General features: G+C 56.1%; 1 protein-coding gene across 3 annotated transcripts in view; it reads left to right on the top strand.

Annotated features, from left to right (window-relative positions):
- NRDE2 (NRDE-2, necessary for RNA interference, domain containing) overlaps positions 1-15764 on the top strand; it is a 49252-nt gene that overhangs the window by 31586 nt on the left and 1902 nt on the right. For all 3 annotated transcript variants that reach the window (XM_019969381.2, XM_070798017.1, XM_070798018.1), the window contains 7 exons: positions 645-778; positions 2612-2732; positions 4950-5125; positions 8105-8491; positions 9713-10614; positions 11652-11790; positions 15406-15477. In XM_019969381.2, coding sequence (XP_019824940.2) covers positions 645-778; positions 2612-2732; positions 4950-5125; positions 8105-8491; positions 9713-10614; positions 11652-11790; positions 15406-15477 — 1931 coding nt within the window. The remainder of the gene's footprint in view (positions 1-644; positions 779-2611; positions 2733-4949; positions 5126-8104; positions 8492-9712; positions 10615-11651; positions 11791-15405; positions 15478-15764) is intronic.

Here is a 15764-nt window from a genome sequence, read left to right as displayed (position 1 = left end):
TTTCTTTGATCAAATCCCTGCTATTGAATATTGCTACTAATTTCTAAAGACAGAAGAAATATATTGCTCTAGAAATAATAAGCAGTTGTGTCACTGCCTTAAAGGGCCTCATATTTGATATTATGTGTTGGTATGCTCAAACAGCTTAATGGTTTCTCATAGAGAGAATTGTACCACAGTTTAAATGAAAATTTCAAACATGGAACCCAGATTTGTTTACAGCAGGACTGAGTCTGTGATGGAAATTGCTGGTGAATAATGCCATCTAGTGATCAGCTGAGTACAGAGCTTGGCTCTGATTAAAAAAAAAAATCTACTGCGCCATCCTTTCCCCAGAGTTTTTCTTGTAATAATGAGCTCTGAGTACTTGATAAGCAATATTCAGACCATCCCCTGGTCTTGTTTTATTGTTACTATTTGTACTCTGTGGCCTTTCCTTTAAAAGTGAGAATACGTGTATCATGATCGCAGTACTGTTACGTGGGTCCTTTAAACTCAGGACTTGCTCGTCTGATTTGAAGCTGTGACAGTCACTGGTTTTGGGGAGAAGACGGCCTGGGTGCTGAGCTGCGAGTCTGTGGGGGCTGCTCTCTCCCTGCCCAGGCGCTCACCGGGGCTCGTCCCCTTTGCTTTCCCGCCTGCAGCCCTCTTCCTCCAGCAGTGCCACTTCCTTCGGCAGGCTGGCCACTCCGAGAAGGCCGTGTCTCTGTTCCAGGCCATGGTCGACTTCACGTTCTTCAAGCCGGACAGCGTGAAGGGCCTGCCCACCAAAGGCCAGGTGCGTGTCCCGCCTGAGTTCCCTGCTCCCGCCTCGGCCCCTCCCTCTTCTGGGGAAGGGTGTGGGTAATAGGAGTTGACGGTAGTATTTTCAAAATATTTACATCCTCCTTACATCAGTTGAGGGTTGTCTCAGAAATATCCTGGCAATCCAAGGAAAAGTCCGCCACAAAAGCAGTGAAGCATTGAGAGCGGAAAGACGATCCCTCCACCTCCCAGCTATAAAGACTCACTGATGTCCTTTATTTCCCCCTTACTTTCACCCCTGTTTAAATGCTAGTTACCACCTACCTCCAGGGAAGCAGTTACCATGCCTTTTTTTTAAATTTTTCATAATTTCATTTATTTATTTGACTAGGCCTCTGTGTCTGTGCAGGCTGTTCTGTAGGTGTGGTGCTTGGGCTTCTCATTGCCGTGGTTTCTCTTGTTGTGGAGCAGGGGCTCTAGAGTGTTTCAGCTTCAGTACTTAGAACCCCCGGGCTCCGTGGCGCAGACTCCGGAGCCGTGATCCCTGGGCTCCAGACCGCAGACTCAGGAGTCGTGATTCCCTCGGGGTCTAAGGCGCAGACTCAGGAGTCGTGATCCCTCAGGCTCTGGGGCGCAGACTCAGGAGTCGTGACCCCGGGCTCTGGGGCGCAGACTCAGGAGTCGTGACCCCGGGCTCTGGGGCGCAGACTCAGGAGTCGTGACCCCAGGCTCTGGGGCGCAGACTCAGGAGTCGTGACCCCGGGCTCTGGGGCGCAGACTCCGGAGTCGTGACCCCGGGCTCTGGGGCGCAGACTCCGGAGTCGTGACCCCGGGCTCTGGGGCGCAGACTCAGGAGTCGTGACCCCGGGCTCTGGGGTGCAGACTCAGGAGTCGTGACCCCCCCACTCCCCGCCCCCCCATTCTGGGGCTCTAAGGCGCAAACTCGGGAGCCGTGATCCCTCAGGCTCTGGGGCGCAGACCCAGGAGTTGTGATCCCTCGGGCTCTGGGGCATAGACTCAGTAGCTGTCGTGCACGGGCTTAGTTGTCCCTCCGTGGGATCTTCTTGGACCTGGGATCCAACCTGTGTCCCCTGCATTGGCAGGCAGATTCTTTACCAATGAGCCACCCTCTGGTTAACCTTTCCTCTACCTAAAACCTTGGCTAAAGTTGCAGTGAAATTACACGTTGGTGCTTGTCAACACTGATCCTAATTTGGGTGGGGGGCGGGGAGCGGGAGGGATATAAGAAAACATTTTTCCTTTTTCCACTTAAGAAAAGTCAGTTTTCTACCTGACGAAGAGGGTCTGGTAGGAGACGGACAGGGTAGCTCAATTTATGGTGAACTTTCCGAGGTCTTTGGTGACAGGCTAAGGTCTCCATCTTGTGGAGCTTTCATGAACTGCCTGTAAAAACTATTTTTAATCATCATTATTTTTAACCTTTCTTTTCTGCACAAAATTGGGGTCAGGAATGTTGGTTAGTATTGACAGAACTGATTGGTAGTATAGTAAGCCAGGTAGCACAGTTATTTTAAGACATGTTTTGCTGTTTTAAGAACCTGCTATACTATAGAAGTGACTGAGTCTCTCTGCAGAGCCTGGGGTGTGGTCAGGGGTCAGGGGCAGAGCTGCCCTCATCCCCACCCCTTGACTGACAGTCTCTGTGATGGGAGGCCTTGCTGACGAGGGTCGCAGGAGCGCCCTGGGTTAAAGCCTGGCCCAGGACCAGTCCACGCGCTTGAGGCTTCAAATACTCTGGAGCGCATGACCAAACCTCAATACATCTTCTCAGCACACAGCAGGGGCTCGGTGCTTGTTGGCACAGAGCTGAACGTGGCGGCAACCTCCGTGTTTTACACCTCGACAGGTGGAGTTCTTTGAGCCCTTCTGGGACAGCGGCGAGCCCCGGGCTGGGGAGAAGGGCGCCCGAGGCTGGCGAGCCTGGATGCACCAGCAGGAGTGGGGCGGCTGGGTGGCCGTCGGCGCAGGTGAGGCGCCTCTCGGGGGAGGGCCGCTGCCTCTTCCTCGGGGGTTTTCTGTTTTCCTGGCTTGTTGGTGTGTGCCGGCTGTTCCTCAGGAGCTCAGGAACGTTGTGCAGATCCCGCGAGTGGCCTGGGAGCGCAGGCTGTTCTTCCTCTGAGACACCCTGAAGCAGCCCCCACCGCCCCTGCCGAGAGGTCGGGGAAGAGTACACGGGGCTTCTGTGCGCCCTTCGCCCCGCTGCACCGGCGGTGGAGGTCGCTGCTGGTAGTCCGCAGAGTCCGCTCAGATTTCGCCCGTGCTGCCGGCGCTCACTTCCGCCTGTGTCTGCCCAGCACTCTGCGTTTATCCCTGTGCGGCTTCAGGCAGCCCCGCCGCGGTCTCCCTGCAGAGCCCTGCCTCCCTCGAGGCCCCTGTGCGCCCCCTTCTGGCTCCACACCCCCCACCCGTCCCGGCCTACCCCCAGCCCACTGCGAGTCCCTTCTCCATTTCCGTTCCACTGCTGTCTTCTTTCACCTGTTTATATAAGTGGAATTGTATGTAACTCTTTTCAGCATTTCTAATTGTAACACACACACACAATTTACCATTCTAGCCGTTTTTAAGTGTGCAGTTCGGTGACATAGGTCGCTGTCACCCATCGTCAGCTATGTCCCCCTCAGCTCCTCCGTCTCCCCCAGCGCCCCGGCGCCCGTCCAGCTCACTCCCCATCCCTCCTCCTGGCCCCGCCGACTCCCACCACCCGGCTTCTGCCGATTGGATCCAAGCACCTGAAGAGCAGGTGCGCATCAGTGCTGCTTGGCTCACGCAGTGTGGTGTCCTCGAGGCTTACGCGGTGCGCAGCACGTGCCAGTATTCCTTCCCAGAGGCTGAATGATTTCCCACCGTGTGCATATCACACACACACACACACACACACACACACACACACACACACACACACACGACGCATCGCTTCCCCTTTCGGTGGTGGTGAATATACCGCTAGGACCGAGGATGTGCAGATTCCTGTTTGAGTCCTTGAGCCCCAGCTTTCGGTTCTTTGGGAAATGCACCCAGGGTTAAACTGCCAGCTCACGCGGTGCTTCTGCCTGATTCTTTGCGGAGCCCTCACACGGCATTTCCATAGCAGCTGCACCATCTCGCATGCTCAGCACCAGCGCAGCAGGGTCCCGAGCTTCTCGCATCCTCACTGGCAGGCGCACTCTGTGTGGCGTTTGAAGATCGGCTCTCCTCATTGGCAGAACGCCCGAGGTCTGCCGCACCGTGCGTGCCGGCAGTGGTGTCCTGTGTTTTGCTCGGTGGTGCCCGCAGCATAGCTGTGCCATAGTTTCTCTAGGCACCTAGTATAGGACTCTTGCCTCGTTGCCAGTTTTGGGCTTTTATGAATCAACTGCTGTGGGCATTAGTGTAAAGGTTTTGTGGGAACATCGGTTTTCATTTTTCTGGGATCAGCACCCAAGAATACAACTTCTAGGTCTCATGGCCAGTGCGTTTAGTTTCCTAAGAAACCGCCAGACTTCTCCAGGCGGCCACACCGTTGTACGTGCTGTGTTTATTTTTAAGTTTGTTGACTTCAGTGGAAAACTCAGACTTTTTTCCTTTTTTTATTCTGCATGTTCAGAGTTAGGAAACAAAGTGAAATAAAATATAGGCTATCTTGAATTGCCTCTTTCTTTAAAAAAAAGTGAACACGGATGATAGTCATAGGCCACTGATGGCTTAAGACAATCGGAAGCAGCGTATCACTAGATGTCCTTCAGCATTCTGGAACTGTGTGTGCGACACAGTAGCTGCTAGCAACACATGGTGTTTTAATTAAAATTAGTTGAAATAAAATTTGAAATTCAGTTATTCTACCAGCTACGATTCACATGCCCAGCAGGTCACATGTGGCTACCATATCACACAGAATTAGAACATTCTCATCATCACAGAAAGTTCTCCTGGACAGTTCTCTTCTAAAATACGTGTCATTCCCATTTTTAATTGCTGTGATAGCATAAAGAATCATCTGATTTCATCAGTTCACCTTCCTTTTCTGGGAACCTGACTGATTACGGGAGAGTCCGTAAATGCCGCTGAGCGGCCTGGAAGGCCGGGCCTGGGTCACGCTCATCTCGGCCTTCTGGTGCCCACTGTGCCCCTGGCCCTGGCAGAGGGGTTGAGGGTTGAGGGTGGTGCTCCCTGCTGGTTGGGTCGCTGGAGGTTTCATTCTCGCCTAGATGACGACGACGAGGAGCCGGAGGAGGAAGACCAGGAGATTAGAGACAAGGCTCTGCCCCGGTGGCAGATCTGGCTGGCCGCCGAGCGGTCCCGAGACCACAGGCACTGGAGGCCGTGGCGCCCGGACAAGGCCAGGAAGCAGACGGAGGAAGACTGCGAGGACCCCGAGAGACAGGTGAGGCCCTTCCCGTCCCCCAGCGGCGGTCGTTTGCTCTCCTGTCCCCGCTGGGTTTCCGTTCCCAGAAGGAACCCGCTGCCCTTGCTGAGCCCGCGCCTGGCTCAGGAGAGGCTGACCTGCTCCCACTCCCGTCTCCAGAAACATCCTCTCCTGGGAAAGCGGCAGGACCTCGTTGGCTGCTGGTGATGGAGGAGGCTCGGCGCTCTCGCCCTGACGGTCCCTGTGCCCGAGGAGGTGGTTGGGTCTGGTGGTCAGCCCTCCGGAGACTGTCTTCCAAGGCTGGAAACCATGGAGTCACTGTCCTAGCTTCTTCCTCTGAGTCCACTTTCCCCGCTTTTGATCCTTGAAGATGCGTGTGACTCAGGAGACGGGGGCAGGAGGTGCAGGCTGTGGGGACGGGGTGTCCAGGCCCATCCTCCTGGGGAGGGAGTAGCGTTTATTGAGCGCTGGTGCTCGCCAGGTGCTCGGCTGCCTCCCTCACGGCCTGGTGCCCTGCTGTACGGTTGGCAGCTCGGCAGCTTTCTGTCGTCGTTGTTCAGTCGCTAAGTCGTGTCCAATTCTTTGTGACCCCGTGAACTGCAGCACGCCAGGCTCCTCCGTCCTCCACTATCTCCTGGAGTTTGCGCAGATTCATGTCCATTGAGCTGGTGATGCCATCCAGCCATCTCATTCTCTGTCTTCCCTTTCTTCTCCTGCCTTCGATCTTTCCCACATCAGGGTCTTTTCCAGTGAGTTGGCTCTTCACATCAGGTGGCTAGAGTATTGCAGCTTCAACATCAGTCCTTCTAATGAATACTCAGGGTTGATTACCTTTAGGACTGACTGGTTTGATCTCCATGCAGTCCAGGGGACTCTCAAGAGTCTTCTCCAACACCACAATTCGAAAGCATCAGTTCTTTGGGGCTCAGTCTTCTTTATGGTTCAGCTCTCACATCCACACACGACTGCTGGAAAAACCATGGCTTTGGTTATACGGGTTTGTCAGCGAAGTGAAGTCTCTGGAAAAACCATGGCTTTGGTTATACGGGTTTGTCAGCAAAGTGAAGTCTCTGCTTTTTAATACACTGTCTAGGTTTGTCATAGCTTTTCTCCCAAGAAGCAAGCGTCTTTTAATTTCATGGTTGCAGTCACCTCCACAGTGATTTTGGAGCCCAAGAAGTTTTACATTAAAATAAAGGAAGAAATTCTATTTCAATACCTGGAATTGAGCCACTTTGACAAATACCAACTACAGTCTACCCCAAACAATGAGGGGGTTAGGGTCATCAGCCCCCAGCAGGTGAAAATCTCAGTATAACTTTGTAGTCAGCCCTTTGCATCCAAGGTTCCATAGCCTCAGATTCAACTAGCTGTGGGTCATGTAGTCCCGGGGGGACAAGTTTAGTGAAAAAACCCACGTGCAAGTTAGAGTCTGGGTCCTCGGCGTGCCTGGCCTGTGAGAGTCACGGGTACAGACCGAGAGGCCTTACAGCAGCGAGGCTCCCGGGCTCTGACAAATCACGAGCCTCGGGGGCAGAGGCTTCTCCTGTTTGCATCTGTGTTCCCAGTGTCTGGACAGAGGTTGCCCCGTGACAAGGCCTCCGCCAGTCCTGGATGTTGAGCAAGCATCTGTTTGATCTGGGAGCTTGCAGTCCAGCAGAGGGATCGGCATGACTGAAGGCCCTGGAGGGCCTGGGGTGTCCCAGGAGAGGCAAACGGGGTGGCCAGAGTGGAGTTAAGAAACCAGGATCGGGGAGAAGGAGAGAGGTGCTCTCTGGGCCGGAGGGAGTGGCCAGGGAATCGAGTCTGTGTGCGAGGTCCCCGCCCTGGCTGAGCCCAAGTTTTCAGAAGGCGGGTGGGGTTTGTCTTTGGTGTGTGTGGGTTTTACAGAGTTCATGGCTGACCTCCAGAAGTTAGTTCTCAAGGCTCAGCAATTTGACAGTTTCCCGGAAGCTCATTCCTGGAGCTAAGTACTGCTGTGAGTGATTTCTTAGATTTCTCTACTTTAGTGAAAACCTGGAGGAGAAAAGCTTTGTGATGAGTTGGTGGTTCTGATGGGTCGAGCCCCAGGGAGTCCAGTCTTACTGTGCTCGTGTTTTGATTTCCTCTTTGCTGACGGCCACAGAGGCCAGGTGGGCAGGCAGGGTGGCAGGCAGCGCGCAGTCCCCTTTAAACCGTGGCCTCGCGGTTTAAGGCTGTACGTGAAGCCAGCGGTGAGCGTGGTTAGCCTGAGGCCCTGATGGTTGCTCCCAGCACGGCCCGTTGTCCCACAGTGTCCTTTTTCCTTTGCTGCTGTTTATATATTTTGGAGCATATTTTTCATTTCCTGAAGCAATTTGGTACAAAGAAACCACAAAATAGTAATGTTCTTCTATCTTGAAATAAAAATTTTTTCCAACTGTAATTTATGAAAGTAACTACAAAAGCAACGACGTGTGTTCTCAGAAGCGAATGCGATTCTGGATTTCCTGTGAATCCATTAGGCGACTTTGAAAGTCCCTGCTGTGGTGTCCCCTCCTGTGGAGGGTGCCCAGGAGGTGTGAGACGCTGCCCCCAGCGCCCACCCGCCTGCCCTCAGCTCGCCTCATTTTACAGAAAACCTAGCTCCTGTGTGTTTAAAATTGAGTCGTGTTGGCACATATCCATATAAAAAGAATTGCTGAGGGTGGTGAGGGGCTACCCTGGTGGCTCAGTGGTAGAGAATCCACCTGCCAAGCAGGAGACACGGGCTCAGTCCCTGGTCGGGAAGAGCCCACACGCGTGGAGCAACGAAGCCCGTGTGCCCTGGGGCGCGGGCTCCGCAACAAGAGATGCCTCTGCAGGGAGCGCCTGGCACTGTGGCTCGAGAAGAGCCCCGTTCACGGCGACAGGAGAGGAGCCCACACAGCAGCAAGGACCACGCACAACCAAACACAGTTCACACAGAACCGTGGGAAGCCTTGTGGAGCTCTTGTGTGTTCGCTGCGCTCGGTCACTGGGGTTTTGTCTTCCCTGCAGGTGTTGTTTGACGATCTCGGGCAGTCTCTGATCCGACTGTCCAGCCCGGATCTCCAGTTTCAGATGATGGCGGCCTTCCTGCAGTTCCTGGGGGTGCCTTCCGGCTTCAGCCCCCCCACCCCCTGCCTCTATCTGGCCATGGATGAGAACAGCATCTTCGACAGCGAACTTTATGATGAAAAGCCTTTGACTTTCCTCGACCTCTCCTGCTCCGGCGTCAGCTGTGTAGGCCGCATGGAGCCCCTGGGTGGCCGGCGCTGGCCCCGGGGTCCCAGTCGAGAGGGCGAGGAGTTTATCCGCAATGTCTTCCACCTGGCACTGCCTCTGTTTGCAGGCAGGGAGCGGTCTCAGCTCTGCGTCTCCTGGCTACGGTACGAGATCACCAAGGTAACGCCGGGACCCCCTCCCCTGGGTGGGGACCTCGGCTCCTGTCGCAGGGTGTTGGTGGGGCGGCCGAGCTCGTTGTTCTGCAGGGCGCTGGGCCACAGCACCTCCCCCTTCAGGGACCCTAGGGCACCGCGTGTGTGGCTGCCCCTTCTGAGGGGCCGCAGGGAGCGGGGCGGGCGGAGGGGGGTGGGCAGGAGGCTGAGCCCAGCTCGTTAGTGACCTGAGCTGCTGTTGTGGTGACTGTTACCAGATGTCTGTGATTGTGTGAGCAGTTAGTGTTAAGGTCTACGCTTAAGCTGGGCTAGAGGATTTAAGGACTTATTAAAATAGATAAAATAAGCTACTTACCCTGCTTTTTAGTACCTATTACCTGCTAGAAATTTGTCTAGGATGGACTCTTCTGCCCTCTGCTGGCCACCAGCTAGAATTAAATTTTCATGTCCAAAGTTCTGATCCTTTAATTGCAAATGGCACACACCAGGCTGTGTTATTAAAACAGTGTCTGGTAAAATCTGATGGGGCTTCCCTGGTGGCTCAGTGGTAGAGAATCTACCTGCCAATGCAGGAGACGGGTTTGATCCTTGGCTCAGGAAGAGTCCACTGGAGGAGGTAATGGCAACCCACTCCAGTGCTCTTGCTGGGAAATCCCATGGACAGAGGAGCCTGGTGGGCTACAGTTCGTGGGGTCGCAGAGAGTTGGACACGACAGTGACTAAACAACATTTGTTGACCGCCTGTCTTTGAAGAAGGACGTTTGGAGTGACCAAGCCTTGTTTACAGGAGTGTCAGATGGAAGCCTGGACGTGTGACTTTCAGGGCTCCCGTGGCCTTGGTAGAACCCTGATCTGTTTCTCAGGGAGCCTACGAGTTTACCAGATATGTGATGGAGGCAGGCAGTGTAGACGCCTCGTGTGGCTTCCTGCAGTACAGTACAGAGAAAGAAGGAACTAAGTGATGTCGCTCAGTCGTGTCTGACTCTCTGTGACCCCATGGACTGCAGCCCGCCAGGCTCCTCCGTCCATGGGATTCTCCAGGCAAGAACACTGGAGTGGGGTGCCATTCCCTTCTCCAGGGGATCTTCCCGACCCAGGGATGGATCCCAGGTCTCCCGAATTGCAGGCAGATTCTTTACTGTCTGAGCCGCCCGGGGACTCGACAGTACAAAGGGATGTCTGTAAGTCCCGGAGCATGTCAAGCAATTCTTTTCCTTTTTACCTTTAGGTCATTTGGTGTCTGCACACTAAAAACAAGAAGAGATTAAAGTCACAAGGAAAGAACTGCAAAAAACTAGCCAAGAATCTCCTCAAGGAGCCGGACAACCGCAACAGCTTTTGCCTCTGGCAGCAGTATGCGCATCTGGAGTGGTTGCTGGGCAACACAGAGGATGCCCGGAAGGTCTTCGACGCGGCCCTGGGCACTGCCGGGAGCCGGGGCCTGGAGGACCCGGAGCTCTGTGAGCTCGGCCTGCTCTACGCCGCGCTGGAGACGGAGCTGTCGCCGCCCGTGGGCGGGGCCGCCCCGGCCCGCGCCGTGCACGTGCTGAGCGGGCTGGCGGAGCGCCGGCCCTACGGGCCGTGCCCGGGACAGGTGTCGGCCGTGCACGTTTTGAAGGCTCGGAGGGCGTACGAACACGCGCTGCAGGACTGGCTGGGGGAGCACCGCGGCCCCGACCCAGGCCCCCCCGACCGCTTCAGCCGCCTGGTCAGCCTGGCGAAGTGCTTCATGCTCTTCCAGTACCTGACCGTGGGGGTCGACGCCGCTGGGCGCGTCTACGAGCAGGTGTTTGCGGGGCTCAGGGGCTCTGTCTCCGCGGAGGCTGCCGGCCTGGAGGGTGCCCTGGAGGCCGTCACCCTGATGCACACCAGCCTGCTCAGGTTCCACGGCAGGGTTGCCGCCCACCCGCTGGCTCCCCTGCGAGAGGCGCTCTCAGAGGCTTTACGGTTGTACCCGGGCAACCAGCTTCTCTGGAGGGCGTACGTGCAGATTCAGAGCAAGTCGCACAGCGCCAGCAGGACCAGAAGATTCTTCCACGCCATCACCAGGTCCACCAAACTCCTGGAGCCCTGGCTGTTTGCGATCGAAGCGGAGAGGATGCGGAAGAGGCTGGTGGACGCCGTGCAGAGGTAATCACAGCGCGCCTCGGCCACAGGTCCGCAGGCCTCTCACGCGGTCAGGCCTTGTTCCCATGGCCCACCAGCCTCTAGAAGACAGAAATGCACGCGGCCCAGGGCCTGGAGCGCCTGCGGGGTGGCGGGGAGCGGTGCCTTCTCTTGTGTTACGGGAAGATGCATTGAGAAAGGAAACAGATCGAAGGGATTCCGGAAAGTGTGTTGAAAGAGGAGGGCAGAGAGCGGCCCCTGTCAGGGCTCCCGCGGTGTCTCCCCAGGCCTGGCTCCTGCGCATCCTGGGCTTTGTTTATGGCGCCTGAGTGCTGACTCCCTGCTGTCGGGGGTCTGAGACCTTGTAGAGAAATTGTGGGGCGGGCACTTGGGCCTGGAGTCAAATCCCAGCGCTTCCACTCAGCAGCTGTGTGACCCTGGGCAGGGCAGTTCATGGCTCTGGTCGGTTCCCTTTCTGTAAAATGGGCATAATTAAAGAGGGTTGCTGGGAAGAGTGAGTGCTGAGCACAAAGAGCCCAGAGTAATTACTAGCCTGTGTTACTATCTCGGGTGAGAACAGGGTGGTGCTTTAAATGTCTCTCTTTAGATAATACTTTTATGTCTGAAGGTTAAGCAGTAGGCTTGGGCACGTGTTAGCTGAGGCATCATTGTTGCTTCTAGAACCTTCGTTGTTTTACTCTGACCTGAGAAAGCCGGGGTTCAGGATTGCCTGTGTTTCGCGCCTTCCATTCGAATTTTATTCCCTCTTTCAACTGAAAGGTCTCAGGATAACTGCAGTCTGCTGCAGAAGGGGCAGGTTCTCCTGAGAAAAGGAGTCTGTGTGCCCTCAGGGTGGACTCCGCGGGGTGGAGACACTGCAGAGCCCTGGACGCTGCGCTCCGCCGGCCCCGGAGGAGCCACGTCTCACCTGCACCCCACGCTCCTGCGCCCCCAGACCCGGGGCAGCTCTGCCTGCGACATGTGCCAACCCCCGTTGCTGACCCTGCTGCGGCGTCAGCCTGAGCGGCTGTCCTGGACTCACCTGAGCCTCTGTCTTGCAGGGTGGACGGTAGAGAGGTCCATGCCACCCTTCCCGAGACCGGCCTGACGCACCGGATCAGAGCCCTGTTTGAGAGCGCCGTGCGGAGCGACCACGGCAGCCAGTGCCCCCTGCTGTGGAGGATGTACCTGAACTTCCTGGTAGGAAAGACACCGGGTTTCTGTTCCTGTGCAGAGCGCTGTTTCCTCTTCCAGAAGAGCAGGGCAGGGGCCCTGAGGACCCGGGAGGGGCCTGGTAGACTGAGGAGGAGGGCACTCGGGACCTGGGAGGGGGTCTGGTAGACTGAGAAGGGGGATGCTCAGGACCCGGCATGTAGACTGACTGAGGGGGGCCCTCAGGACCAGGGAGGGGCCTGGTAGAGTGAGGAGGGGGCTCGGGACCCGGGAGGGGGCCTGGTAGAGTGAGGAGGGCCACCTGGGCTGTTGGCAGCCCCAGAATATCTGTGTTTCTCTGAATTAACTTCGTTGAGGCAACAACTTGGAAATTGGTCTAAGAGTGTTCATTCAAAAGAGACCTAAATGTGTTGCTATTCTGCTTCTAAGAATTTCCAGGTCCTGATTCTGTTTTGTTACTGAAGGGTTGTGTAAGACTCAGTCTGGACTGTGGTTTTAAAGAGGCGTTTCCAGGGCAGCTGTGCGTTTCCTGGAGGCACCACAGCCGTGGAATTTTGTCAGTGGGCTGTGCAGGCCGACAGGCGGGTCCTAGGCTTCAGGGCCTGCGTTGCTTTGTCTTTGGTTACAGGTCTGACGTCAGGCTGGCCTTCCTATATTAGAAAACGTCTACTGCCGAGTTTTGTGGTTTTTAGAAACAGTCTTCCAGCCACTTGAGTGTCTAGACAGCGCTCACGGCTGTTCAGTCACATCCAAGCGCCCTCCACTGACGACCTTTCAGAAGCCCTGAGTGGCCTTCCTATTATGTACATATGTGTATCTCTGATTATTTCCATAGGCTAATTTCTCAGAAGTTGATCAAAGTATTTGAACATCCCGTTGACATTTGACAGAGAGGGGCGTAAAGAGACAGAGAGGAAGGTAGGGGCCAGGAGAAGTTCGGGTTAGACGTCTGGGCCTCCCCCGGCCTCTGAGAGTCTGGAACTTCTCTGGGAGCGCCTCCCCTGAGGTCTGAACGGCCTGGACAGCTTGTCTCAAGACAGCAGCTCGCGGGCACACTCCCAGCGCCAACGGGCACCAGGCAGCCCCGGGACGAGTTACCACCAAAGTTTCTGTGGTTTTAACGTTTATTCTTCACTCTCAAAAGCGTAGATTTCGCGTGTGGCCTCCTTGGTGTGGGACTCGAGCCTCCACAAGTCCAGACGCCCGTGTGGTGTCCCTGCCCTGGGTGGCCGGGACATGGCCCACCTGCTGACCTGGGGTCACAGCGCTGGGCGGCCGTTGGGGTTTGCTCGTCACCAGGCCCCTTGGCCAAAGGAGCTCGTCAGACGCTCTCTCGGTTCCAGCGCCGACGCCCTGTGAGTCTGAGCTGCTGAAAGACCTTTCCACTTATGAAGAGGGAGGCCAGTTTAACTTCTTCCAGGCTTTTCCAGGTAGAGACAGGGTGATGGGCAGGCTTGTAGTGTTTCTACTGAGGAGCTGCCATGATCTGGTTGGACTGTAGACAGAAAAGTTCTTGTTGACTTGGAAAAAAAGATTGAGGCCGTTAGGGAATGCCTCATCTTTTTGGAAAGATTAGCATCAGACCAAGAATTAACTGTGCAGTGATTTCCCCCACCAGTTCCTGAGGCTTCTGGGTGGGCTCCTAATACTTTGGCAAAAGCAGTGAAAAAAATCAAAATAGAGCCAAAATGTGAGGCGTCGGCTGGGAAGGCCTGGCCGGCAGGTGCTGTGGGGCCCTGGAGAGGCTGTGGCTCTGGCTCCCCGGAGGAACAGTCACCATCTCATTTTCACCTGGCATTTACCATGTGATGCCTGATACAGCAAAGGCCTTTTCCAGGGGCCAGCAGATGGAGGAACCAGCAGAGGGCAGTTCTTGTGTGAGGCTTGGGCAGCTTCTGTCTGGATCTGCTGGATTCCAGGGTTATCTGAGCGTCTCACAAAGGCAGTGGTGGAGAAGGTCCACTGATACGATGTTTCTTCTTTCAAGAACAGACCAAGCCTTCAGTGTGGTTACTGTTCTGGCAGAGGACACCGCAGGGCCCTGGCATTGCGGGCAGGCAGCCCACAGCGGCTCTCAGGGATCCCTTCCGAGTCCAGCCTCAGAACAGCCTGGGAGGGAGCCGGGAGTCCCGGGGTAAGGGGTGAGCCCTGTCTGGAGCTGACCAGGGATGCTGGTACAGCCCAAAGGTTTGGGCTCCCCGACAGGGTGTCCACCTGGAGGATCTGCATGGGAGGCGAGGCCAGCCTTGCTGGATGGAGGCCCTGAGCCGTGGTGGGGAGCTGCTGAAGCCATCAGCCATGCTTCCGGGGGGTCGGTCACAGCCCTACCTGGTCCCTGCCCGCTGGACGGCCGCTCACACATGCTCCTATGGGAACAGAACGTCTCGGGGAGGCAGGTGGGCAGCCCTAGGAGCAGACTTCAGCTCTGTAAGCTCAGCTTGCGCCCACTCACGGCTGTGGGCGCCCACCCAGGGAGCTGCCTGGGAGGCTGTGACTCCCGGGGGAGGGGCTGGCCCCTTCCTGGGACTCGGGAGAGGCTGGCGGGGGAGGGGGCGGACGGAGACTGCTGCGGCATCCGCAGGTGTGGCAAGAGCAGCGGGTGTGGGAAGAGCGGCAGGTGTGGGAGGAGCGGCGGGTGTGGGAGGGAAGAGCGGCGGGTGTGGGAAGAGCAGCGGGTGTGGGAAGAGCAGCAGGTGTGGGAAGAGCGCCTCGGAGTTGACACCAAGACCTCACAGCGTAGTGCTGTATAAACGCTTCCCAGGCGGCACCAGCGGTGAAGCCGCCTGCCAGTGCAGGAGAGACGAGACCTGGGCCCATCCCTGGGTCGGGAAGATCCCCTGCTCCAGTGTTCTTGGCTGGAGAATCCCATGGACAGAGGAACCTGAAGGCTACAGTCCATGGGGTCACAGTCAGACACGACTGAAGCTACTTAGCACACATGCATTGTATAAAAACATGCTTAGAGTAGAAATGTGGAGAAGGCAATGGCACCCCACTCCAGTACTCTTGCCTGGAAAATCCCACGGATGGAGGAGCCTGGTGGGCTGCAGTCCATGGGGTCGCTAAGAGTCGGACACGACTGAGCGACTTCACTTTCACTTTTCTCTTTCCTGCGTTGGAGAAGGAAATGGCACCCCACTCCAGTGTTCTTGCCTGGAGAATCCCAGGGACGGGGGAGCCTGGTGGGCTGCCATCTAATGGGGTCGCACAGAGTCGGACACGACTGAAGTGACTTAGCAGCAGAGTAGAAATGTGAGTATTTGCACACTCTCAGACTGAAATTCCTGATCAGAAATTTGCTCTTGACAAGGTTATTGATTCAGTTAATCCTGGTTATCTCATTTCTGTAAGACAGTTTTCAGAAAATGGCTAGTGTTAAAGCAAGCCTTTTGTCTGTCATCACCCTCATTCTCGGCACGCCTGGGAACAGCAGGTGTGATGGGCCGCGGGAAAGGAGGAGATGAAGACAGGTCATCAGTGTTCAAGGTCCAGTCCAGGCCCGCGGGACCCAGCAGAGGCCCCGAGGGCGTCCCTCGGCACCTGGACACCCTGCGGCACGTGGACTGGGGCCCCGTGCGGGTCAGTGGCCTTAGATGAATCTGTTTCAGCCCCTCAGTTTTTAATTTTTCCCCCTTGCTTTAGGTTTCCTTAGGAAATAAAGAAAGAAGCAAAGGTGTGTTCTACAAAGCACTGCAGAATTGTCCTTGGGCAAAGGTGAGTTCTACAGGCCCCGGTCTCTGGATTCTCAGGGACCTTCCTGCCAGGCCTCATCCGGTCTGTGCCTGGGCCCAGCCCCCCAGGGCTTCCTCTGGCCCCCTGCAGCCTGAGGGGCTTGTTTCCTGTCCTGGGGTCACGGCTAGGGGCAGCTGGTTCCCAGCAGTTGCCAAAGCCCAGCCCAGAGGCCAAGCGCGTCGGGACCCACGTCCAACTCTTCCTGCAGCGCCCGGGTCTGTCTGGGGACACTCCGAGAGCAGACAGGTGGGGACCACAGCAGCTTCCCG

This window comes from Bos indicus, chromosome 10 (genome assembly GCF_029378745.1).
Source record: "Bos indicus isolate NIAB-ARS_2022 breed Sahiwal x Tharparkar chromosome 10, NIAB-ARS_B.indTharparkar_mat_pri_1.0, whole genome shotgun sequence".
NCBI classification, from domain to species: Eukaryota; Metazoa; Chordata; class Mammalia; order Artiodactyla; family Bovidae; genus Bos; species Bos indicus.
The sequence above is the reverse complement of the archived record's forward strand: the minus strand, read 5'-3'. Positions and strand labels throughout refer to the sequence as shown.